The sequence below is a fragment of the Grampus griseus genome (genome assembly GCF_964374135.1).
Source record: "Grampus griseus genome assembly, chromosome: 1".
Lineage (NCBI taxonomy): Eukaryota > Metazoa > Chordata > Mammalia > Artiodactyla > Delphinidae > Grampus > Grampus griseus.
The window spans coordinates 53,147,504-53,175,259 of NC_139017.1; the positions used below are offsets into that span (position 1 = coordinate 53,147,504).

At 39.6% G+C, this 27,756-nt stretch overlaps 1 protein-coding gene across 2 annotated transcripts in view; it reads left to right on the plus strand.

The window, feature by feature from the left end:
- Nucleotides 1–25,039, plus strand: part of PRRX1 (paired related homeobox 1) — a 74,339-nt gene extending 49,300 nt beyond the window's left edge. The window contains exons 2-5 of one of the 2 annotated variants that reach the window (XM_082649430.1): nucleotides 7,043–7,218; nucleotides 11,928–12,109; nucleotides 15,899–15,970; nucleotides 21,697–21,834. In XM_082649430.1, the coding sequence (XP_082505556.1) occupies nucleotides 7,043–7,218; nucleotides 11,928–12,109; nucleotides 15,899–15,953 (413 nt within the window). In that variant the 3' untranslated portion in view covers nucleotides 15,954–15,970; nucleotides 21,697–21,834. Of the gene's footprint in view, nucleotides 1–7,042; nucleotides 7,219–11,927; nucleotides 12,110–15,898; nucleotides 15,971–21,696 lie in introns of both variants that reach the window. The other variant, XM_082649429.1, reaches the window with a different exon arrangement.
- The last annotated feature ends 2,717 nt before the right edge of the window (nucleotides 25,040–27,756 follow it).

Here is a 27,756-nt window from a genome sequence, read left to right on the forward strand (position 1 = left end):
CTGTGATAGAGATCTTAGTGAATAGTTAGATACCAACAAACAGTAAGCAGAAGAAAAAAGGAAGAACAGCAGTGGTTTTGACAATCCACCTCCAAGGAGAAATTGCAGCAGCAGTGGTAGCTGTTAAAATCCACCACTTACAAAACAACTGCTATGTGCCAGACTATCTGCCTGCTCTGTGTTCATTATATTTTCAAGTGACCCTAGGAAGTAGGTAGTCTACTTCCATTTTATTGTTTTGAAAATTGAGGCTCAGAGAAGTGAAGTGTCTTACTCAAGGCCACACAGCTACTAAAGTAGCAGGGCCTATAGGAGAACACAGGTCATTCTGATCGCCAAGCCAGTGAACTTTCCTCTCTACTCCACTGCACTCCCTCCTGATTATAGTGTAGTTGGCTCTGAGTAAAACATTCTCATTTTCCACTATTTTCGACATCCAGAAATGAATTGAAAAATGAGTAAGTGATTCATCCGTAGAGAATTGGGAGTAGGTTACATATCTGAAGCTGGAATTTTATGTCTTTATCGAAGAGAAGGTATTTTGTGCAGTAACTGAACTCCTATGATAATAATTCCAATATATGAATATTTTATGTCTGACTGTTAATTTGTATTCACTGAGCATTGATAAGAGCTTCAATTAAATACACATGTAAACTTTGTATTCTGAAGTTATAGTCTAAAATAGACCCAGAGTCACATGGAAAAATGATAGCATGGGGAAAATTGTCAATATAGTCCCAGAAGAAAGCTAGGGTTCCAATATAGGGCTGCATCGGAAGGCTTGCTTTGTCTCGGATATCCTCAAGGTTCTGGTCAGGAATCCTTTCAGAAAAATGTCTTAAGAGGGTTAAAGTAGATAAGATGATATGGATTGTGTTGATATTTTTGACTGTATGGAAATGTATTGGTCCTACAGAGGTGAAAGCAAATATGTGAGATGAAGAAGTGAAAAGCAGTACAAACTGTATTATGATATCTCATATTCTCCAGTATTTTCCATTTCAAATGACAGTTGGTTATATTCAGAGAGCTCAACTTTGAGCTGTATCTGCTTGAAACCACTGTAGCTTTACACAGAGCCATTGATCCATCTTTTGGGTGAAAACCATTCAAAATAACATTATTTCAAACTTTTTAGAGCATTTTATTCTCCAAAGAACATATATTCCCCCAAATGTTTAAGGTGTTTTAATGCTATTTTCTAAGGTTTAAGACTCATACTTGACCAAAAATAAACCATGTCTATGCCAAGTTGACAGTAAGGGAAAAAATCATCAAAGACCATGACGCAAAGTTCAGGTTCTGGCAGCCATGACCCTAAGGTGAGTAAGAGCTGTACAGTTGGGCATTTGTATTGGCTGAAACCTGGTCACTCTTGACAGTTGCTGGGATTCAGCAGTGGAGGATACCAGGTATGCTGCAGAGAAGATGCGGATGTGCTGCTGAACTTGGCTTTGGTCAGTGGGATGTGCTAAACTCAGTCTACACTCATCCTGGTGAGGACCTATGTGCCATTGATCGGAGCACTTATTGAAAAGATGCTGTCCTAATTACAATTGGAGCTTAGTGTAACCAAAGAAACTCAAATGAATGCCATAGCTGTATTTCACTGCTTTTCATAAGCCTTGCAATAAAAGCTAAACAGTTTTTAGTGGCTTTTACAATTATACTTCCCTTCAATTTTCCAAAGGTTACAGGGCCTGAACCACACAAATCCCATTAAAGTAAGTAGTTGTGCAATATAAGTTCCTTTGAAAACATTCTTCAATGCCCATAAAATGATCAGCCGGCTGCTCTTTAGATCCGCTTGCCTGCCATGTTTTCAGCCAAAAGGCAGATGACAAGCTTTGATGTGATGGTTGGTTTCTGCTACTGAAGCTGGCGTTTTATCTTCTTGCATCAGATTTCTTCTCAAATTGATGTGACTCAGGCATACGAAACACATTTTTTTCTTCAGATTTTATTCCTAAAATATGTTTTTGCTGTACCTTTAAATTACATTTGGCTGACTGATTTTGGAATCTCAAGTGTCCCACAAGGTACAGAGCAGGAGAGCGTAAGGGCCTTTGGGAGTTAACTGGAGCCTGCACAGTGAGTGCAAACCTTAGTGAGGAGGAACCGCGGTGTGCTGCGTTCTCCTCACGCTTGAGGATGGCGCTCCTCCCTGTCTTCTCCACCCTCCCTTCAGTGCAACTTCAGCAGCCGCGAGTGAAGTTCACAGTGAATTTCAAGCTAGAGCCAAGGACAGAGCTATTGTTCTCTTTAACTTCTACTTGAAAGCGTGAGGGGTCTCCTCCCTAAAATTTACGGCTTTCTTTCCTAAAGAAGTGCTTGATAAGTATTCTAACATCCTGTTCCATAGGAAACACCATTCTCTTTAGCAGCTCTTCCCCCTGCGTGTTCCTGTTTGCTGAAATCATTCATTTATCTTAGATCTGCTTTTCTTGTAGGGAATAAAAAAGAAGGACCAGCTCCTTCATTTACGGAAGAGTCAGACCCACCCAGCTTTCTCCCATCTCTCTAAATCTGGTGGTGAACCTGTTTGAAAAAGAAACATGGTAAAAAGATTTTTTTCCTCCACAGGTAAAATTATCCAGGGACAAAAGATAATGTTAATCTAATTATTTACTATGCACTGTTAAAAATAATAATTGGAATCAGAAGTTATTCAGCCCTCCAAAACCTTACGTAAATCACCAAGGTTCTAATTTTCTGGGACTACTTCTGTACCACAATACTACTATAACTCTTTCAAATTTTATTGTCATTTAATGTATCAAAAGACCTTATGTCTTTTATATAGGAATACTTGAGCACAGCGAGGTGACAAAGCATTTACATAAAAAGACATGAACCATAATTTTAAAAAAGTATTTGATTATGTACTAAAATATGTTTAGGAATTTAGATATGGAGAAATCAATATGGACTGGCATTATCAGCAAAGTTATATAGAGAAAGTAGGATTAAGATGTGTCATAGGAGACAGAGATTTTGAACTGTGTCCTAAAATGAAAGAAAGGGAAGGACTAATATGAATGTGAGGAGAAGATGGAAGGTGAGGGTTTACTCCTGTGCTAACGTAACCCTGCACACACTTAACTGATGAAGCAAGCACTTACAGAGGCCTTTGAAAAGTGAAATCCAAGGACGTCTGGATCAAAGTTGCTGTCCTAGATGAGAATGGTTGCATTTTTGTAATGGCTTTTCTGGCAGGAATAACAGCTTGTGATACACGTGGACTCTCTTCCTGAGACCCTCTTTATACAGCTAGTTTGGTTAAAGCTACCTTTCCCATAAAATTTTTTCCTGGGGTAGTGGTTTTTTATTTATATCTGTGGTGAGTCATTGCCCCTCTCCTGCACAGGGTGTATATTGTCATTGGCACTTAAAAGTAGAGTGGAATTAGAAGTCCTGGCTTCCACACTACTATATATAAAATACGTAACAAACAAGGACCTACTGTATAGCACAGGGAACTATACTCAATATTTTGTAATAACCTATAAGGCAAAAGAATCTGAAAAAGAATAAATATATATTCTTTTATATATTTTATATATATATATATATAAAATATATATCTGAATCACTTCACCGTTCACCTGAAACTAACACATTATAAATCAACTATACCTTAAATTAAAAAAAAAAGAAGTCCTGGCTTCTAGCTCTGGCTCAGTCACAGCTTGTATTGTGATTTGAGGCAAATCACTTCATTCTTCTAAGCCTCATTTACCTCATCTGTAAAATAAAAGGGTTGAATTAGATAATTTCTCTGGTTTCATGTGGTGCCAATATTTTATGACTCATGAATCCAAGTGAAAATTAACCTGCTAATAAGATCATTTTTCTTATTTTTCTTAGAAAGCATGGCAGTAACTGCATACTTACAATTTACTCAATCATTCATAACATACATAATCATCCATAAAATCTGTAAACACCTTGGATTTGAAACATGATTTTGATAAAAATGTATCCGTGTACCCTGTGGTTATCCTGCAGTTTGGTGAATCCTACCCATTTCAGAATTCCAAAGAATTAGCTATTTCCTGATGGCCAATTGGCTGTCAGCATCCTTGGACAGCATCTTTCAAAATCAACCTTTACAGTAGCTGTTTTTATAAGAAAGATGATATTCCGGCAATGATAAAAATACACTACTGTCTCTACCCTGTATTCAACCAGAGTTCAGAATCTGATAACAGTCCTTATCCCAGGTGTTGCAAATACCCCACATTTGGAAACCCGTACGATGTTCACATTTTCTCTCATGCTGCTGATGAGATTGTACTGATCCTGTTCTGTGTTCTTGGGGGAAAACAGGGAGCTCATAGTTGGTGATTAGTGAGCAAAGACAGACGAGCCGAAGGGCTGCCGCTCAAGCTGTCTCTGTTGCCCCCTCACTGTCTCTTTCTGTTATACTTGTGCTCTGAAGGACGTTTGCCAGATACACTCCTTGGACCCCTGTTATTTGTGTGTCTTTTCTCACCTTCAATGTGATCTGGACTGGTGTTTTCATTTGTTAAAAACAACAAGAACATTCACTGGGAAACTTTTGCTGGAATCATTTCAGGTCATCATAGCTATTTATTCTCTGTCATAAACTATAATTCTCCATTTCCCTTGCTCCCATGTCAGGGGAGTTGGTGGTTTATGGTGGACAGGCAGTGGAATTTGAGTGAAGAGTGGAAGATTTCAAAGAACTACTGAAAGGCTATGGAGCAGGTTGTAGTACTAACAACAAAACATAAAAAATTCTTGTTCTCCATCATAGTTTGGCAGTACAAGAAGAAATGGGCTTACCAAACAGCGTAAAGGATTTATAATTTGTGGTTATACCTGAGAAAGCATTTTCTTTGAGGAAAGAAAGCAAATCATGGGATTGGCTTAACAAGGGATTTCCTTTATATGATTAAAATAGCCTAGGGTCTAATTGATCTCAGTCTAGGGTTGGTATGGAAGCTAAATATTTTTTGCAGACTTCTGTTTAATAGGAGCATGAAATACAGGTGTGGTGCTGTCAAAAGGCCTGAATGACTGAGAGAGACCTGAAGTGCAAGACATAGAACTGTAAAAAGATTTAGAAAGAGAATGGGAGCAACAGGAATGCCTTCAAATATTCAAATAGGAAGGAGCATACAAACGCAAGGCAACAGCTGAAAGATGTATGATCCTAGGTGTTTGAACTCTAGTGTTGACATTATTATAAACTAATTTTGCTAATAGCTAAATAGTGGTAAAATCAGGGTTGTTGGATGGAATATTCCAGGCGTTGATAGATCCCAGAAATCATGATAATTAAATTGGCTCCATTCTCAAGATGCCACTGATCTGACCTTCTTATTGAGAGTGTCACAAAACTGCCTTCAAAGCAGGGCTCCTTGTTGAGGTACCACAGTGGAAGAAACTAGAGAGGTGGTCAACTCTGAACACAGCCATAAAGCTGAGAGAATGGGTGTCAGCAGCTTCTTAGCTGGGGGAATGTGGTTGAGATCATACGGCTTTTTTTTTTTTTTCCTACAGAAACAATTTTCTAAAGACAGGAAAAGTTTCACATTTTCCCTGGACACAAATTCAACAAGCACTTACTATATCTAGGTGCTTTAACTATCAGGAAGGAATGAGCAGTCTCTCTTCTGAGCTCCAAGGGCTTCATCCTCCACTGATGAAGCAGCACTCATGAAGAAGGGGTCTCTCATCAAAAAGTCTTGGAGGCCTTAGTTAGGCACTGAGAGATCTGAGCTAGGAACTCCTAGATTTAAGCTGCACTTTGAATCCCCGCCCAAATCTGGAACATGCCCTCAGTTTGTAATACTACTACTATAGCTCAGGGGTGGGTCACTCTCCTCGGGGCATTAGAATTCATGTTAGTAATTTTTTGAGTATTTTGTGTGTTTATAGTCAGAGAGGATCAGGAGACTTTACATGTTGGAAAAAATGGCTGAGAGCTACTTTCTGTTGAATGTGGAGCTAGCAGCCACGCTCCTCTTTCTCTCCATCCTCACTCTCACTCATATTTTTCTTTGAGCTGAGTGGGGAAAGTGATTGGAAGTGTGAGTTCAGTTCATCAGGCTGAGCATGTGACTTGGGCCTGAGCAGCTTGAGCTGTAAGTCTCTGAGTGCTACACGGGCTCTGCAGTGGCTTGGGCGTCAGGGTGAGGGCTTGATGGTGGTGTTAGCACAACTGGTATTCCGCGCAGCTTCACACATCCATCATTCCTGTCTGGGCTGAAGGAGGGTGGCAGGACAGGAGCACACTACTCTCTGACTGCCATGGGCAACCTGGATGATCAGCTTGCCAGGGTGCCTTTGGGGGCACTCAGAGAAAACCAAGGAGGAATCTTGACAGGTGAAAACATGGGGAAATGATTCTCCAAAGGTTCCCAAGAGCTCAAAGCCTTAGAACTCAAATTTGGAGTGAAACTGTTTCAGAGATGTTTCAGGACTGTTCTTGAGTTCTTAGAGGGTGAGTCTCAGGTCAGTGTCAGCTTTTGATGGTGTTATAGCACTAGCTCTGATCTAGGCTGAGGCCCCTGAAGCCTGCCTCAGCAACAGCATGGAGCCTTGAGCGAATACAGTTATGAGTTACTTGCCGTTTCCAGGAAAATGCATGGTAAAACAGAGATCCTTCTAATATTGCCTAAGACAAGTGAGGTACAAAGCAATCTACTCTCCTTCCCCCATCTCCAGAGAATATGGAGAGGAGTTAAATTTTCCTTTAGCCCTCTTTGACAAAACAGGCTTCAAAAAAATTTTTTTTTTCAGCATACAAAAAATATCCCTCTGACAGTTCAGGTCTGGTCCCAGATTTAGAAGCAACAACCAAGCATGAGGACTGCTGCGGGCTCTTGGCATATGAACCTGATTGCACCAACGCCTGCATGTGCATACTGAAAGTGGCATTTGGCTATAGCACTTTGATAAGCGTGTGAGCCAAGGAAACAGTCTCACTGTAGGTACACCGTAAAGAAGTGTAAACCGGGACCTCCAACGTGACTTTTTAGCTCCTTATCATCAATTTCTTCTATTCCAGATGATCAACTGAACTCAGAGGAAAAGAAAAAGAGAAAGCAGCGGAGGAACAGGACAACCTTCAACAGCAGCCAGCTGCAGGCTTTGGAGCGTGTCTTTGAGCGGACACACTACCCGGATGCTTTTGTGCGAGAAGACCTCGCCCGCCGGGTGAACCTCACCGAGGCCAGAGTGCAGGTAACCGGAGTATTCCCCTCCTTAGAGGCACATCTCTGAAGACTGTTGAAAAACACAACTTGTAGGTTTCAGACCAGAGCCGATGCTAAAAAGAATTATAAATGGACAGCATGAGATCAGAATCCGTTTCTAATTGTGTTTCTTTTGGCAGCAGAGTATTTTTAAAAATTGAAGTGAATGCCTTTCAGTAGGGCAGAAAATGCCTTGCTGGAGGTCTCATTCCTCCCAACGTTTCTCACCCTTCCAGATCCATGTTATAAACATTGTCCATTGGAGGATTTGACTCTGCACCCTCCCTCATCCACATCCCAGATTTCAACTTGAGTTGTAGGGTGGCCGGAGAGATGAACTCTCTGTCCTCCATCTCAGTTTTCCTCCCCAGACTTTGGGAATATCTAAATCTTCAGGAAAGGTATTATAAATACACACAATTATGGACATGGATGGGAGTGAGAAATGAACACACCAAAGACCTTGCCCATAGGAACTGCATTAAGAGCACATTCAAATAGATGATTTTGTGTTTCTATGAAGTAAAGAAGGATAAGGGCATGTAAGACAGGGGAAAGAGAATCACATGTGTTTCTAATATGAATGCCATGAGACATCACCTACAAGCCAGACATCTAGAAATAATACCACCTGTGATTAGGAATAATAATGATGATAATTATAACTAACACTAGTTGAGCCCTTACATGCCAACTAGTGTTTGTAGTTACATGAACTAATCTGTCTAATCCTCGCAACAATTCACTGAGGTGGATAACATTATTCATCTTGCAGATGAGGAAACTGAGACTCAGAGGTTAAAGTAGTTTCCCCAGTGTCACACAGCTAGGAAGTGGCTGAACTAGGATTTGAAGACAGATATGCAGATTCAGAGTTCATGATTTTAAGCACTACAGTAAATTTTAAATAAGTAAGAGTCTTCTGGCTAAATGCTTTTTCAAGCAGTGCTTTGCTGTCTTTGCTGAGAGTCAAGATTTTATTATTTTCCATATTGCCAGTGGTAGGCTGCTTTTTTTTTTTTTTTTTTGTGGTACGCGGGCCTCTCACTGTTGTGGCCTCTCCCATTGCGGAGCACAGGCTCCGAACGCGCAGGCTCAGCGGCCATGGCTCATGGGCCCAGCCGCTCTGTGGCATGTGGGATCTTCCCGGACCGGGGCACGAACCCGTGTCCCCTGCATCGGCAGGTGGACCCTCAACCACTGCGCCACCAGGGAAGCCCAAGTAGGCTGCTCTTTTGATAAAGAGGGGTTGTGGGCCAAATCTGTCTTGTCTTCCCGAATGAGTTATTGTTTGCATATCTGTGTTCAGTCTGGGCTTAAAGGGTTTCTTTCTGCAAATAATAACCCTCTTGATGGGGACTAGAGCTAGACTCAAAGAGTGTGGAGGGTAGGAACTGTATCTAGTACCCTATGCTATGAGAGACATTCGTTGAGTTGAGGGAGAGGGTCCTAGAGGTCCCTTCAACCTGAAGAGAGTGTGCAAGAGTTTTCCCCATGGGAAACAGGGACTTCACCTAGAAGTGTTCCCCAGGAGAAAAAAAAATGTCATTGACAAAAGGGGAAAGTTGCCTGGGCACTGTGGTGCCCCCAAGGATAGGTGAGGAGAAGGCATACGTGAGGATGCGTATGTTACTGCGTGGCAGTCTCTCAGGGCTCAGATGAGAGTGGTCCACGGGCACAAACTCAGTTCTGCTCTCTCCGTCCTGCAGTCCAAAGCAGAACTCGGAGGTCTGCCTTCCAACATCCTCTTCCCCCATGCTGCTCACCACAGTTCTCCAAACACGTTCTCTGTTTCTACTCTTAAATCTCTTCCTCTCCTTCAAAAACCCCATATGTTTTATACCCCAGGCTTGGCCTGCAGTGGCCTAATAAATAATTTTAGGCCAATAACCCACAATTCCTGAAAGTACCATTTTTGCCATGGCGATCTGAATTTTAAATAAGGAAACCTGGACACGGCAATGCTGGAAATTTTTAAAAAAATGTGAAAGAACAATTTTGGGTTGAGAGCTATTTTGGCCCCATCACAACAATGAGCAAATGACGTTCTTATATGCTGAAACTATTTTATCTTCCACCTTTTCCATCCTACTACGTTCTAATGTCTTTTAGAGCTGTGAACATTTCCCACGTGAGCAGGACAGAATTCTCCCTCCGTGACTTTATTCTTCCTCCGTGAAGTCTTACCTTTTGCCAGTGTGAACCACTCCCTCTGACTCTGGCCTTCTTTATATTTATGGCTTTTATCGCAACATGACATGTATTATATTGAGTTGTATGTGGGCCAACTTCCCCAACTAGACTGTGAAGCCCTCTTGGATGGAAGCCATATCTTATCATCTTTGCAAAATTCACTTTTTTCCCTCAAATATTTATCGAGCATCTGTTATTCGCTTGGAACTGGTTTTGGTTTGCAGGGCATAAATAATACACTGGCCTCTCTCCTTAAAGTTGTTACAGACTGGGGGCAGAGAAGACAGATGTGCATATCATACTATTATCATAGAGTAAGATGATTCCTACACTACAGGAATGTTCAAGAATGAGTGATAGACCAGAGGAGGGAATGATTAAATCTTCCTGGGGAAAAAGAGAATACATGAACATTAAGCAGCCATTCTGAGCCAAGTCTCACAACAACCTGTGAGTAGGTATAATTATCTTCATTTGATTGGGGGACAAGGAATCAGAGAAATTAAATAACTATCCAAGGACAAACCTTTAAAGTCATGGAGCCAGTGTTTTTATCCAACTCTGTTAGACTTTAAAGTTATGTTCTTTCTACTACAACATTTCACAAAGAAGGTGATATTAAAGTTAAATCTTAAAAAACATGTCCTTGGCATGTGGACAAAAGGGAAGAATATCACAGGCAGAGAGAACATTCAGTGTGAATACACATAGGTGGGAAAATAACCAAATATATTTGGGAGCCTTAAGCCCAGGTAGGATTGGAAATGATGAAGGGCCAGTGCATGAGATTCAAGTGATACAGGATGTGGCTGACTTGGTGGACAGTGTGCTAATTCTTGAACAGTCTTTGTTCTATGGTAATACATTTTGATTTTAATCTGTGGGTGATGGAGAGTCAGAGGATGATATAAAGCTAAAGCGAAGCCCTGATACAATTATATTTGCATTTAAAACGATAACTCTAATAGCAATATGAAGGACACATTAGAAACAGAAGAGGTGAAGCCAGAAAAGATTCTGCCTCTACTGATTTGCACCCTGGTCTTCCATGGGGCACCAATCACATGGTATTTTATGTGAATGTTACCAACTAGAACTGTGAAATTGTCCCACTCCTCACCATAGGATTTCTTTCTCCCACACCTGGTCATGCGTTTCCATAATTGCACTTAAAATTCTTGTAATTTTTCAAATTTACATGTCTATCTTCTTTTAATAGATTGTGAGCTGCTTATGAGCAGAGAATAAGTCTCACCTCTCCATTCCCGGTATTTAGGCCAGGGTCTAGAACACAGTCGCCATAAAGACTTCTTGAATGAGTAAATGAATGAATAAAATACCACGGCAGTCTGGAAGAGTTGTAGTATCATGAGTCAGATGTTCTTAAGCTCAAAAACTCAGCCATTTATTACTTGTGAGAACTTTAACAGATTACTTAATCTCATTGAAACGGTTTCCTCAACTCTGAAATAGAAATAATAACACCTAATTGTGGAATTGTCATGATAACTAGAAATAATGTAGGTAATGTGCTTATATAAGTTCCTAGCCCTAATAGCACTTAATAAGTGGTAGGTTTATTATTAGCTGTAGTCGATGATATCAGTACTGCCCATTTCCTTGGAACCCTACAATTAAATATACTCCAGCCAACTTCCGATTTTCAGTATCTGCATTTCTGTTTCACAAGTTTCTTTCTAGAACTTCGGGAGACACGCCAGAAGTGTTGGAACATTTATGATCAATGACTGACAGGAGCCAGTGTACAAATCCACAGTTCTCTCACCCCTCCAGTGGGAGGTGTGTGCCCTGCATCAGTCCTTAGAGCCCCTTAAGGACTGAGCTCCCACAGAGGAAGCTGGTTCAGTAGCACAGTTAGAGGTTGCTTTTCTTCTGTTACTTCCTCCCTCTCTTATTGATATTCCTTGCACCTCCCAGATAAACTATTTGCTTCTTAAATCCTTGTCGCAGGGTCTACTTTTGGGAAGATGGAGAGTTTTCCTTCCATATCCAATAAGTATTATGAAAGCAGTTGAAGTTTTTGCCTTTTGAAGAACTTTGAAAAAACTTTTAAAATGCCATTGTATCTGTGCAGAAATCTAACGAGATTTTTCTGTTTTTGAAAAAACTTTTAAGATGCCATTGTATCTGTGCAGAAGTCTAATGAGATTTTTCTTTTTTTATTACAATTACAACAAGGAATATAATCCATATTTTGCTGTCACGTGGGTTAGTCATGGACCGCATCTCCGGTGGCTTGATTATTGGAAGTACCTCATGGTCCTGTTCTAATAGTCTTTGTGCTTAAGAGCCCTGGAACATGGCCCACCAGGGAAGGATTATGGCATGTTTTCTGTTGTTCTGGGAAGAATTCCATACTTAGCCTAGGTCTTCCATGGGAAGGTATTGCATGGTAAAAATCAACCAGGACTTTATTCATGGAACCTCTTCTTTGTTTTTTTCTCTCCCTCCTCATGCTCTTCTCTCCTCCCGACAATCTTCCAGGTGTGGTTTCAGAACCGAAGAGCCAAATTCCGCAGGAATGAGAGAGCCATGCTGGCCAATAAAAACGCTTCCCTCCTCAAATCCTACTCAGGAGATGTGACTGCTGTGGAGCAGCCCATCGTACCTCGTCCTGCCCCAAGACCCACTGATTATCTCTCCTGGGGGACGGCCTCTCCGTACAGGTGAATGACTGGCCCACTCTCCCTTGCTCCGCTTCCACACGTTTCTCAGCGGTTGGTCACGTTTAAAGCTGCTTGTGCAGCTGGCTGACATTTCTTACTGGGTTAACCTCTTCAGAGACATTCAACTTGCTGACATCCCCAGATTTTCACAGGAGATTACTAGTTGCCCCAGGAGCAGGGTTTGGGGCAGAAGAGAGAGGGGCAGGCCATCAGCAATCTCCTCTTGGACTCAGGAACTCTTGCAAAGGTTTCAAAGATGGGGAAGAATCTCAAAGAAAAGATCATTAAGCTATGCCCAGAGTCCCTCTTGTAATCATTCTGAAACAAAACTTCACTCCATTTCCAAATCTGATAGATTGGTTTGATTATATGCAAGTAGGAATTTAACATGTAAGGCTCTTAAGTGTAGGACCAAAGGCAAACTTCACAATAAAACTGATTTTGAATGAAAAGAAAAGAAGTAAGGAAGGGAAAAAAGAAGGAGAGAGACAGAGAAAGACAGAGAGAGAGAGAAGGGGAAAAAACCCAAGATCATTCAGATAACTTTCATGGCCATAGTTCTTTGTTAGTAGGTGGGGATGTCGTATGATCCAAGATGCCTTCCTAATCTATTGCTAATTCTTGTCTACTTATCTGAAGTTCTTTGAGGGGTTAGTTTGTGTGTGTGTTTTTTTTTAAAAATATATAAAAACAATGTATAATTTACACTAAATTTTTATATTTAAAAGGTGAAAAATATTAAGGACGCAAATAACAGAGTATTATTTCAATGGCTTGGAAAGGCTTTTAACCTCCATTTATTATGCTGTCCAGAAAATACAGATTAACGCCAGAGGGAAGCTGAGACACATGTGCCTAATGCATTGTCATCAGTCTAAAGTGTCTTTATTTGAACCTAAACTTGAGTATTCTTAGAAACCAGATCAAGGCTATGTGTTCTCTGGCTGATTGCAGTGGAGGAGGAAGTATTTACAAATTCATTTATTATGCTTCTGTTTACCTTTTTATTGCTAAGGTTAATTAAAAGTTTAAAGAGAGGTTTTAAACTAATTATAAGATTATCTCCCAGTTGATGCTGAGCTACTGAAGTGAAACGCAACATTAGTGAAATGCAAATACTTTCAAAAGTTGATCACTCTAATCAAAGCAAAAAACCTCAACTAAATATTCTCTCTGTTCCAAATCAGTTCCTTGAAAGAAACAGCATAAATGGATTTGAAAATTTCTTTTAAATTCCCCATTGTGAAATTAGCCTGAATTGCTTTGGTCTTAGTACATGGAGATTCTATGCATAGGAAACTGGAAATTTCTATTGCTCTCAGACATAGTATGCTTTGCTGATTTCAAAAGATGAGTCCTATCTGTGTGTCCTATTTAAAATTTAGACTCCTCTCCCATAGGATTTACTAAAAACATATTTTGAAGACCATCGTGAAATCATATATTCTTTAATATTTTAAAAAAGTGGAAGACTGCTTTGTTTTTCAGATAAATATTGATAGTTCATAGACTCATTAAATGGCTTGGGAAATGGATGTGGATCAGAGCTTGATATTTCAAGGTCTCTGGTTTGAATTTGGTCACAACCAGGGAGTTCAGCTCCTTTTTCTTCCTGGATCCTAGTGAGGAAGTTTTCATACCAGCTGTAATAACCCAGATGGCTGTCACGTGGTCCTTACCAGTGAGAGGCGGAGGGCAGTACACTGCATGAGTGGGGATGAAATCTTCCCTGAATTAATGGCTAGATCACCTGGACCTCAGCAGAAGTTCAAATCCTGTGCCTGCATTATACATACTATGTATATGGGCATCTAATTAATTGAAATTATTATGCAATTTATGTGTGCTATTTGGGGAAGTGTTCTATTTTATTTTGAATGAGTATGTAGAAATACTAGATACACTTTAAAAAAACACTCATAATTCCACCATCTTGAGATAATTAGTGTTTATTTTTGCAATTAGAGTTCAGTATTTCATATAGTATAGACTTAGTATAAATACTATTTTGTATTCTGCTCCTTTCACTTAAAAATCATATAACCTAGTACTTCTTACTCAATTCATGGTATACTTTTATATCATTTCTCTCTTAGACACAGAGTTTGTAAAAAATAATTAAAAATTTCATAGAATCTGATTGTTCATATTCTGTATGAAGAATTAATTAATCTCCAGATTTAAGTAGAAAAATGATGGTTTAAGCAGTAATTTAAGCAATAGTAATGTTTTTTGACCCAATGTTGACTGAAGTGTTTATATTTTGATTAATTTCTAAAAGTGGCACAAAGCTATTTTGTTTCTTAGAGATTTTTCTGCTATGTTTAGAACCAAAATACATTATGATTTCACATTTTGAAGCTTGGTAGGAAATATAAGTCTTGTTAAGGAAATATAAAAGAAAACCAAGTGATGAAAAGCAGAGGAAATGATAGACCTTTTGTGTTATGGAAAATTAACTTGCTATTTCTGTTGGTACTATTATGTCAAATTAGTTATCTCACATGTGACATTCATTAAAAGGCATTGCTCTTGGTTAATCCTTGGACGCACCTGTGTGGCAGCTCTGTCCTTGATCTGGTTCCAAAGAACAGACCCAACACCTGCCCAAGTTTAAGCCTTCAGCAAGCAGAATTAGAGCGAGGGCTCATGATCCCTGTTTCTGTCCAAAGTATTAGGCCACATAACCATATTTTCATTCAAATTAAATCTTACATGATACTGAAAATAGTAAATAGTATAAGACTAGGAAACTACGTAAACATGCCTGTTTGATTCAGGGTTTGTCTCAGATCTGTGAAGCATGCCTGCGACTGAGGTCCACCTTCTGGGGTGTGTGGGTAACCCCTGGGATGAGTGAGGCAGCTTGGTCATGCAACCCAGGGACAGCGGAGCAGACAGTTTTGCCAAAGAGGACAGTTTGCTCACTTCCACAGCAAACTGTGGAAGACAGGAGGAAAGCAAGACTCAAAGCAGAGAGCATGCGTATGGTCAGAATTATGGGATGGGAAACAGCCAACATATTTTTTTCTGGGTGTCTTTTATATCTAGAGTGGTGGCTGTATAATTTATCCTCCAAACTGGGACACTTTTCAAGTAAAAGGGGAGTGCTATTCATAATGACACTAGGACAACAGGCATAAACTGGGATTGTCCCTGGCAAACTGAGACTTATGGTTCACTCTATTTATAGCATGTCATGACCTCCTTCATTCCCTCGAGGGTGTTAGAGGTGATGATATCAGGTAGGAAACTGAGTCACCAGAAGGAACAAAGCATTCCTTAACAGGACACTACTGTCCTGGGAGGTGTCTTCTTTATCTACGCCTAGACAGTTGAAAGAAGCTTGTCTTTGGCACACGTGCTCACTGCTTAGCTAAGAACTGTTTCCTTATGCAAATGAAAGCACACACAAGCACTAGAGTTATTTAAGACTCATTAGCTTGTACTGCTTTGCCTTTCGGGTGGCAGTGATTTACCAAGTCCTGGACTTTTGACTGTTGTTTTAGATGAAGTAGTTAAGAAACCTTTCTGCGAGACGTCCCTTCCTATGAAAGATAGATAAAGAATGGCCTAGCTCTGCAGTGTTGGTCTGGAGTGCCATTTCCAGAGGGAGGGCTGGGCTTCAAAGAAAACTAATGACAAGTGAAAGAGAGGCCAGCGATCCTTATCCACAATTTCCCTCCCCCCACCTTCTCCTCCTCCCCTCATTTGATCGTGGTCACGGTGCTGCCTGACATCTGCTGAACGCATTTGGCTCATTTCTCCCTTTCACACTTTCAAAAATAGATCCTCGTCCCTCCCAAGATGTTGTTTACACGAGGGGCTTCATAACGGATTCTAACGGAAGACACTGAAAAGGTAACTTGTCAGAGGGGGAAGAGGGCGGCTGCTGGGGGTAGGGTTTAAATGGGAATTAAGTATATTCAAGAAAGTGGGGCTTACCAGTCCTAGAAATGAAAGCAGTGAGGTCCTCAAGTGGGGAACACCATTGGAAACCAAAACTGCAAGAAAATACATCCATAGAGTTAAGGGTAGTCTGATAGCCTAGAGCACGGCTCTGCAAAGATTACTGGGCGTATGAATCACCTGGAATCACGGTACGATGCAGAATGAGATTCAGTAAGTCTGGGGCAGGACCTGGGAAATGTACCTCTAACTTGCTCCCATGTGATGCCCATGCTGTTGACACTTGGTACATACTTTGAATAGTGAGGTTTTAGAGGAGATGGGACAGAGGTCAGAAGAACTATGTTCTTGTCCTGGCTCTTGTTGTCCTTCAGGCCAGTTGGGTCGTGAATCTACGTAACCTTGTATCTAAGCTTGAGCTAGTAATAGTTTCCCTCTTATATATCACACAGGGGCATTTGGAACCTACGTTAAGCAATGTGCATTTCAAAAAGAGAAACAAAAATCATTGAGACAACAGAAAGATGCAAGTCTTCATATATAAAACATTTCTAGAAAGAAAAGTTTAAAATGGTGGAAGCATCACTGAACATGCAGTGCAAACTGAAGGCTTAGTAATGAAATATGGCCCAAATGTGTCCACTTTAAGAGCTAAATGTACATTTAAAAAAATCAACTTCTGAGTTTTAAAAACAGAAGTTGGAAATGATTATTTAAATCACGAAAAGATCATTTCCAAAAGGATTTATCGGGTCTCTCTTTAAAAGTAAATTTTCCCTAGGAAAACTCATATTGAATTTTCTTAGATGAAGCGAGTATACCTCTGCTGTTCTTGCATTGACAAAAGAACAAACCAAAGAGATGATCTCCAACCTCTACACGTCACTGACAGAGTCATGAAAACCTCAAGCTCTACAGCCTTTCGAAAAATCCCAAGCTGGGAAGCCTTAGGATCTCAGGAAGACACATAGACTTCTTGGGCTGACAGATCTGTCTTTGGGGTGAAATTTTCCATAGCTTGTCATCATTTTTCCAAAAGGGCCAAATAGAAAACAAAGTTAGAGTTGAAAACTGAGTCAGGTAGTATTTTTCCCCCAGCTCTCCTCAATTGTTTCGTGATTTGTGGGATTTACACTCCAGGTGATTAGAAAGCAGACGGGGAGACGGTCATAAGTTTCCTGGCTTTAAAACCATACCATGTATAGTATTTTCCATACTTCCTTGGTGTTTGGCAGTCATTTTAACACACTATCCCTCACGACAACCTCTCAAGGTAGGTTGAAGTTATCAAAAATGATTTGTCCCCAGTGAAAACAGAACTCTAACCCTGCTGGTGGTTAGCATTCTGCTGTCTGTGGCTGGGCTCCAACTGTTAGGAATCTCCAAATAAGGAGAGGGAAAAATTTCAAGCTTACTTAAATGTGTCAGCTCTGAGCAAGTCCCAGAGCAGATTTGCTGAATCAACAGATAGGATACAAGTATTTCTTTTTCATCTCTAATTCCTCAATGCCCTGTACACGGCAATGTCGTTTCTTGGTCACAGACACAGAGAATTTTACATTCTTCAAAACTAAATAGAAATGTTGCTTTGGCCAAACCCTATAAGCCCAGTCTTAGTACTCATCTCATGTCTGCATCCTGTTAGAGGAATAGGCAGAAGGCAAGACCAATGGGCAGGATCTCTACGTGTTGGAAAGCAGGCTCTTGGTGTTATCATGTGCTTAATAAATTACCTAGTTTCAACCTCATCTTTTTAGCCCAGGAAGCTTAATCCTGTTTAGGAAGGAGAGGTCATTTTACATGGTGCGAATGGCCCCATTAATTTGGTTGAAAACAGCTTATTAACCTCACTGGTTTCTGTCTTGTGAGAAAACATTTCAGGGTTCTCGTTCTTTTCCTAACACAGAGCTTTAGAAGTTTTGGTGACATGGAAAACAGGTGGTCATGAACAATCTTTCAGATTGACAGCCACTCAAGGCTCTCTTGCATCTGTTGTCACTTTTGGAAGTGGGTCCTCTCCATCATACTTCTAATGCCTTTTTAAAGCATGACTAAGCTGCTCTTGGATTAATTTTGTCTTTTCTGACCTGTAACACGTCTTGCTTATTACTGGTATGTCAAAGGACTGGTCCCTACTTGCCTAAATGGTAGTTTTAGTTTAAGTTGAGAAACTAGATTCATGTCAAACTGCTGGAGGGAAAACATACTCGTTTTCTTTAGTGTGTGCACACAATATCACTTTAGCCTCTACCTATGAAGTTATGTACTCTAAATGTTTGTTTAGAGGCTGTGAATTAAGATGGTCTCTGTTCTTTTATCCTATTTCTTATGGCTATGCGATGCTGAAATAAGTTAGACCGATTTTTGAAAGTTTATAGCTTTCCTAAACGTTTATAGAGTGAAAAGCTTATCACTTATCAAGTGTATAGGATATTGCAAAACTCATTCATTAATATCAACTGCTTGTTTATTCTCACACCCCTCTAACTTGAGAGCTACATATAAGTCATTGTCATGGTCTCACTAACACAGTGGTGTCCTTTAACAGCACCACAGTACAATTAGACAAGGGTGTTGTTCTCAACTCTGCAAACACAGGTTGCTATTTAAGGAAAAATGTCTCAGTGAAAATCCAATCTCCTGTGTAAAATATAACTCTAATTCCATTAATTTGGTTTTGAGATGGGAAGTGGATCAACATTCATCTCATCTGGGATATTAACATCTGGCCTGCGTTAGAAAATCTCAGTGTTTCCAAGATATGTGTTACCATACTAAGTCTTCAGACTAGAAAACCAGATGATACTAGCGAATTATGAAGTAACTGCAGCAAAATGGTTATATAATAGATAAAACTGAAATCGCAAATACAGTAGACATTTCTAGAAAACAGTAACAGCATCTTCAGTAAACTAATTCTCCATGGTTCTAATTCCCTTTGTCTGCTAAGGAAAGTGGCCACACCTTTGATCATCACAAAAAGAGAGAATCTCTATTAAATAGGACTTTGCTTGTCCAGGATCTCAAAGGAGGCAAAACATATCCCCCGAGAAATTGGGCCAAATATGTAAAAGCACAATACTCTATGACAATCTACAGTTTGCCATCAGAGAATTTTTGTTTTCTTTCTGCTCTCTCATGAAGTTTTAGCCTCCTGTTTTCAGAAGCCATTTAATTTTATTCTCAGTACTTAAATAATACAGATAACTCAAAATCTCAGCTTCTTTCCTATGCATTTAAAATTATACTATGTACCATCTTTAGGACTTAATTCTCTCACAGAAATCTGGCTGAGAAAGGCTGATTTGGTTGATGTCATAATCTATAACTTAGGTACATTTTCCAAATCCAATTATCTTTTTTCTCAGCTACTTAGATCTTTTATTTCTTTGAAATCTTAGATTTCAGTATATCCTAGAAATTTCTTGAGTATGGGATTTATGGATTTGCATATATTTCTGGTAGGGTCTTGAATGGAATCATGTAATTCATACAGAACTTAAATGATAATATGTATATGGGTTTTGAAAACAAATGAGACTTCTTGGTATATTGTAACAAAGAAAAAAACTTGTCCCATTTTAACAGGTTGTTCTGACTATTTATCTCACTCCTAATTGAAACCTACATGAATTGGGGCTCTTTCTGTCTTTGTCTTTTGGTAGACAGTAGTAGAAGTAATAGTCTATTCTATAAGTCTAACCTGCACCAATATTTGTTCACTTTTTACTGTTAAAAGCTATTTATGGTGGATTAAGAATATGCAATCATCAGTCTTGCCTTTGTCATGTCCCTTTTGATTTGGCACATTCGATTAAGATAGCAAAATTAACGGGAAGGACTGGTTCCTTAAAATAAAAGCATGTTGGTAAAATATTTTTAGAAATCATTACTCACAGCAGGATGACAGAGATCACTGATATTGAGCAGTAATCAATCAGTTTAATCATACAATATCTAGATATTTGTCAGTTACTTATCTATTCATTAAATACTTTCTTGAATGCCAAATATGTGCTAGATATGGTGGTAGTTCTATCTGGGGACACGGTGGTGAACAAGGCAGATGTGGTATCTCATCTATGGGGCTTATAGTATGAGGAATTAAAATAAGTCCTAAAAGGAAAAGTACAGGGTGCTATAGATAAATCTAACTTTGTGTAGACAGTTAAGATCGTGCACCCAGAGATGAGTAAGAGTGAAACACACAACAATGAAACAGAAGAGTGTAGGGTTATTTTGGAACGCTTCTGAGTCTTCCCCCTGCCATAGGACACAACCATAGACACTCACACTCATACACATACCAGTGTTATAAGGGTCTTAAATTAAGGATTATATTTCTGGAAAGACCTAATTATACTTTTTAACCCAATTTTCCTGGGTTAATTGCTAGTAACTGAGCTGATATAGGCTATTGTGGGTCTTGACTCTAAGTCTTGACTGTAAATCTTGACTATGTGGTGTCCCAAATAAGTATTAATGATACAGTCTCTCTATTTGTAGAGTAGCTTTAGTTCTTTCTTTCTGGTCTGTCACTTGATCCCCAGAACCACAGACTCCTGTGTGGCTGACAAAATTGCATAGGAATGCAGGCGCCAGAAGAGCACATGTCATTCCATTTATAAGTCTATCTCATTTCAGCCCTCAGTTGAAAGGTATTTTGTTAATCTTAGAAACAACTAGGAACATTTTCATTGAATTAAAATGAGTTCCCTTATAGCTGTTTAGTATCAAGTAATGGATAATTTGCATCCAAGTCTAAGAAACCTTTACTTTTCCTTTAAAAGAAATTCATGGATACAATTAACAGAAAACCACCAATTACAAATTTCTGCCCAGTGGTATTCCTAGGTCTTAATTACAGTCTCTGACAATGAAAAACAACTTTGGGTTTTTCTCAGCAATAAGAACAGTCAGAAACAGTTACCTCTGAGGTCAGGAATACTGAAACTGGAGCATTTGCTAGTTTATCTAAGAGATTTAAACATTTCCAAAATAACTGACCCAAAAGACAGTGTAAGCTGCTCAACTTTTGAATAAGTTATAAAATCAAGGCCAATTGGAGTGGAAACCTCCTGATTTGGCAGTGCTTGGTACTATCAACCAGTGGATCAACAAAGGCAGAGAAGTCATCTTAGATTATTTAACTGGTTCCCCAAGTACACTATTTAATATGGTATTCAGTGATTATCTAAAATATGTTAGGATTAATGTCAGCTACCTAGAATGAGGAATGAAAAATGCCCCGTAGTTTCTTTTCAAATGCCTCCTTCTCTTCCTCCTCACTCCCACAAGCTGGTGATGTAGGCAGGACAAGATTAAACACTGTTTTAACTGGTCAACTGATGAAACACCTGTTATCCACCATAAGCAGCTTTCTTCTCTCACCCCAGAAATAAATCATTACTCACTGTATCCAACACAGAAAATACTTTCCCCCTCGTCTTGTTCCACGCTCCACTGCTTTTCCCTGCCCTTCAAAACACTGCCACCCTTTTCCAAGGGCCTTAGACTAATGGAATCTGGGGCTGTAAGGGACCTCAGAGGTCATGTAGTCCAACCCACCTGCCCCTACCTGCCCCCATCCTGAGACTTGTACCCATCTGGGGCACAGACTTGCAGCTTTATGAAACTAATGCCTGTTATTCTCCCTGCTCTCTCCTTTGTCCCTACAGCGCCATGGCTACTTATTCTGCCACATGTGCCAACAATAGCCCTGCACAGGGCATCAACATGGCCAACAGCATTGCCAACCTGAGACTGAAGGCCAAGGAATATAGTTTACAGAGGAACCAGGTGCCAACAGTCAACTGAGGAAAAAAATAATTAAACAGGCCTAAGAAGAAATCAAAAACCATAAGACACCTATCCTGCTCTGTCATTTCTACATCTGCTGGAAAAAAATAAAAACAAACAAACAAACACAGAAATAAACTATTGGGACCATGGCAGAGAAAAGCAGGAGAGGAGCAAAATGAAAATTAGTTAACAAATGTTCCTCCTCCCTCTGGGATACCACCACCACTTGTTTCTGTGTGTGTTAATTTTGTTTTTCCTTCTATTCATATGCTTTGCTTGATATACTCTGAGCTTCTTCAGTTAAGTTCAGCCCACCCACCCCCATGATTGTATGGGTTTTAAAAGAATCTACAGCAGCCAAAGAAACCATATATGTGTATATATTCAGAATAATTGCCTATAGTCTCCTCATTGACCTGTTTGAACCTCAGTGTCTTACACTATCCTTCTTCCTAGTTCTCTGTACAGAAGCTCTAGGAACTTCTGAAAAGCCAAAGTCTTTCTGAAGAATCTGTGCCAGACATAATTCCCTTTCTCATTGTCTCCATCTCTGTTGGTCATGGTAAGCTTGTTCCGTCAGCTACTGGAAAGAAAAAGCAATTGTATACAACATCTGGTCACTGGCCTGTCTGATCCAGTGTGATTGGCTATGTCTGGCTAATTCTAAGCTCTAAGTTCTAGATCTAAGCTCTAGATTTAAGCTCTAAACTATAGAGGATAATATTACCATCACTACCACCCCTCACCCCTATCCAATCAATCAGCCATCCTAAGTTAAAGATATTTGTTGTTTCTTGAATGATTTGCTGTCATAGGCTATTTGATAGAAGATACATTTTTCACTTGAGAGAGGGAGAGACATTTCTCTAGGAAAACAAAGACTAAGTTGTGAAAGGCATGGCCTATATCTCTTTGGTGCCTTAAGGGTAGTCAGATGCACACTTATATATATACTGTATATATTTATATATTATATATATATAAAATATTCTTGCAAGCTTGAGTTTGCAGTTTCTCAAACACTACAAAGAGCAAATTTCACACCATCACCAGTGTCTTTATTTCTACGGTGATAAGACTTTTTATTAGGGATCTCATTTCCTTTCTTTCTCTACACAAAATTCTCATTACGGCCACAGAGCAATTGATAGGGCCGCTGTTTGAAAACAGGTCTAATTTTCACATTAGGGTTTTAAATAAATTAGAAGCTATTTGAGGCTATGAAAATGTCCTTGAGTTTGGCACCTGAACTCTGGTGGAATGCTGATACATTCTGATCTATCACGCGAATTACACTTAGAAGAGGGAAAGCCGTTTCGTCATCTGTCCTTTTTCCACTCAACAGAAATCTGAAAGATACGCCTTTAAGTGGAATACTTAAAGGTTTATCTAAATTCTAAAAATTTAAAAGGCAATTGTGGGCTATTTTTATCTTCTAATATATTGAAATAAAGTTTCGTGTCTAGGGCTGGGAGCCAGGACTGACCTTTTCTTTGTTTCTTTCTCTTTGTTTCCACCCGTGCTTTTGTAACTTGTCAGGTAAACTTGACCAAACCATGTTACCATGCTGTGCCTTGGTTTACCGTTTTTGTAAAATGGGTTTAACAATACTTACCTACCTCACAGGGGTGTTGTGAGGCTCTAATCATTTGCTTTTTCAGTCTTTCCTGTATTCTCTGTACGTCCAGCGCTTTGTAGCCATGGGAGGAAAGGGAATATAAAAGTATACCATGTTAATAGAAGGCTGCTGTACCCAGAAGCCTTGTTTTCTAGCAAGGAAATGCTACCTTGCTGTAAATACTTATAACCTTGTATTTGGAAATGAGAAATAGGTTTATATTTGCAGACCTCTCAAAAAATCACATCATTTGACCAAAGAATAATTTAAGACACACAGAACAGACATATCTTTGACTTACGTTTTCATCCTGACCAACTTGGATTTCTAATAATTTTTATCAGTAATTTGAAAAGGTTTAGATTGATTTTGGCCAAATATGCCAACTCTGAGTGACAGGCAAGGATTTGGGATTTAAGATGCACTTTTAGTACAGATTTTTTATTTTCCCTGGCATATCAGATTAAGCTAATGGTGGTATTTTTTCAGTCAAACAGCCACCAATCTGAAAATGTATTTCCTCTGTTGATTTTGAACTTCTTTTATTAAGAAGGAAGCCCATCTTATGCATTTTGCTTTCATCAGCTGATTCTCTCTTAACATACTATTAAAACATTTCTTACTGAATGGTTTATGTAGGCTGGCTGAACAACACACATTACTTGCTTCCTAAAGTATTCTTCAACTAATTCTTTTATCCCACTAGTTGCTGCAGATTATCAAGTTTCAAAGGAACAGTGTATCCTAACAGATTAAAACGTTCTTTGTGAAATGAGTGCAGTCCAAGAAATTGGTGAACTTTTGGAGTTTGGGGAGAACAGCTAAAAAAGGATTTGGGTTATATAGTGCAGGGAAGAGACATCATAGGTGAAAAGATTTTGCTAAAAAGGGGGAAATCTTAGAAGAGGGAGTAAAGAGATAGAGGATCATGTAAAACAAGGTCATTTGAAACTTGCATCCTGACATTCATTTCCAGTGGTGAAGAGAAAAGCCTGAACCCATAACCCCAGTGCTGGATGAAATTAGGCAATTTTACCCAACACCTGGGCAAGTGCTGTCCAGGAATATCATAGAGTAACCAATGCTGTCTGCCACAGGAGCTTTTATTGCTAGTGAATCAATACCACAGACACCTATTATGTAAGCATCTGATGGAGACATGTACACAGGGTACAAGCACTCAATTTTGTTCATTCGTTATTGATTAAAAAAATAGAAGTTTGATATGTGATTTGGAGGAGTAGCCTTCTGGCTCCTAAACCAGGTGTCAACAGAGGGCCTCAGGGACACAAAATTCAAAGGCATATCCCTGTTCCTTGTCATCTATACCCAGATAACAGATGAATACATACAAACTATCTGTCTGTGTCCCCAGTCCCCGCCACCACCAAAATAAGGCGCTGATTTGTAGGGTACTTGGCAGTTTAAATCAAGCAGGAAGAAGTGACCGGATAAAAAAGGGAATGACATTTAGGGTATAAAGATCTCATAAGAAATGTAATATGTAAATTATATCTTGCTTTATGATGTAAAATATACATTGTTTGCGCTAGAATAGAAATGATTCCTTTTCAATAAAAAGAAAGAAGGATACTACTATGTCTGCTGAGTCTGCTGGTTCTTTTCTCTTTGACCTTCAAAAACACATCTGCTAAGATCTAAGATTGCACTCAGAAAAGAGTGAAGGTAAGAGGGATTTATGAACAAGAGAACTTTTATCAGAGTGTAATAATATTTTCTAAAAAAGGGAAATAATCTATTGTTCTCACAAACAAAGACAAATGGTGGGAGAAAGAGGGGACTTTTTTTTAGTATAATGGATAAGTATCAAGCGGATCTTTTAGGAGAGTTTTGCTATTTTTCATCCACATCTTTAGTATCCACAATAACAGATATCATTAGACAAAACAGATTTTATATAAAGCACAGCCTTTTCTTTTAGAAAAAAGAAGTAACAAAGTAACATTTCTTAAGCATCTATTGTTATAGCATTGTGTGTGGTAACTGGTGGAGGCGTGATATAGAAAAACTAAATAGGAATCGAGTTTTTTCATACAAATTAAAATATGATTTAAAAGGCAACTACAGCATGAACAAATTTATGCAGTAGTTCAAGACAATAAATTAATGTGTCAAAGAAATAGAGCAGATGGGAGTTCAGAAGAGGAAGCAAGAAAACACTGTGAACTGGAATGGGAGAGGGTTTCACGGAGGAACTGGGGCTTGAGTTTCATCAGCAAGGATTTGGTCAGGAGAAGGGAAAGTGATGGCTTTCAGGTAGGGGGAATGGCATGCATAAGAAAGGATGAAGGTAGGGATACGGGAATGAGGAATTTGTTTCAGGAGGGCACGGCAAGATGGGCCTTGTGACCGCCTGGAGGGGTGGGATAGGAAGGGTGGGAGGGAGACGCAAGAGGGAAGAGCTATGGGAACATATGTATATGTATAACTGATTCACTTTGTTATAAAGCAGAAACTAACACACCATTGTAAAGCAATTATACCCCAATAAAGATGTTAAAAAAAAAAAAAGATGGGCCTAGATGGGATGGAGAGTTTATTTTCAAGAAGAAAATACTTTCAAGAAGAAAACACTGAAGATTGAAGCTGAGTCTTCATCTTGCAAGGTATTATGTGTCAGACAAAGGACTGTGGACTTTTCCTCAGGCCATAGAGATTCATTGAAAATTATAAAGCAGGAAAAAAAAATGCCATGCAAAAAGTACTTCTTTAGCAGGATTGTTGTGGTAAAAGAATAAAGGTAAACTAGCGCAGAACAGAAACCGGAAGCAGAACAGAGAGAAGGGGAACAAAAAACAAAGGATGGATAGGAAATATCTTGCAAGGAAAGAATCAATAGGACTTTATGATGGGAGAAAGAGAATGGACAAATCAAAGACAACCCTGATTTGAAACCTGGGGACTAGGGGGATGAATCACTGACAAAACTGACAAAAAGCAACAAAAATGGGAGAGACCCAATTACAGGAGAAGATAATTGCAGTTTTAGATGTATTATATTATTGTACCATTTGAAAACTGAAATGTAGGGACTTCCCTGGCAGTCCGGTGGTTAAGACTCCACGCTTTCACTGCAGCGGGCATGGGTTTGGTCCCTACTCAGGGAACTAAGATCCCACATGCTGAGTGGCATGGACAAAAATACAAAACAAAAAACTGAAATATAAGTGTCCAGTAAGTGAAGAAGTAAGGCTTGGAACCAAGGTCAAGGATGATAGATGTTTGGGATTCATCTTTAAGGAGGTGACACCTTGAGGTACAAGTGTGAATAAGTTCTTCGAGAAGAGAAAGTGTCGTGACTCAAATAAATATTTTAATAAGTGGCTTTTGGAAGTAGTTTAGCCCAGGGAGAAAGACAGGACTTTGAAGAACATCTCCAATTAGGGAGAGAGTTACTGAAAGCAATTTACAAGGAGCTTTTTGAGAAATAGGAGAGAGGTCAGCTTGTTTGTTATCCCAGAGTTAAGGAAAGAGAAGTTTTCAAAAAGAAGGGAATGCTTAATATACTCAAATGCTGTAGAGCAGACCAGCTAACTGGGGGTGGGGAAAAGGCCATTGGATTAGTGATTTTCTAGAGTACAGTGTACTAGAGTGCTGAAAGAAGAAGGTACATTTTGACAAGTTACGGTAAGAAGAAGTGCTTTAAAAAATGGAAGCAGTGGCTATAGACCACTTGCTTGAGACTTTTGGCATTGCAAGTGTATTAATAAGGATCCTTTCAGTGGCAGGTGGCAGAAACCTATCGCACTAGTTCAAATTACAAAGAGCTTTACTTAAAGGACACTAGGGTTGCCCACTGAACCCAGAAAAACACTGCTGGAGCCAGAGTAGCCCTTGGGATCCCAGACACTGTAATGAGGCCCATACCCTTAGACCTGGCAAAGTCCACACACCCTGCGTTGGGTCTCACTAGCACTCCTCTGACTGTGCAAATAGTCTAGGGGGCCAGATGGATGTGCCCACCTGGAATCTGCACCATTCATTGTAGACCATCCTTCGGGCACTTGGGATTTGGAATTTCCTGTCAGAATGACCTGGAACCTGCTTTCAGGGTTTCCATAGGCCTCTTTTCCTAGGACCACTGTTTTTGGGAGATGGGGTTTGTATGTTGTCCTAGGATATGTGTGCTGCAGTTGCCACCTGTGTGCGCATGTCTACTTTTGCTGTGGGATGGGGCTGAGGTGAGAAGGGAAGTGGGTAGGCCACAGGCTGGGGGCTAGGTCCTGGCCCTTCCCTACACTGCCATGCTCTGAAAGAAATTACAAAGCAAACAGTCTGAGAATTCTGGATGTGAACC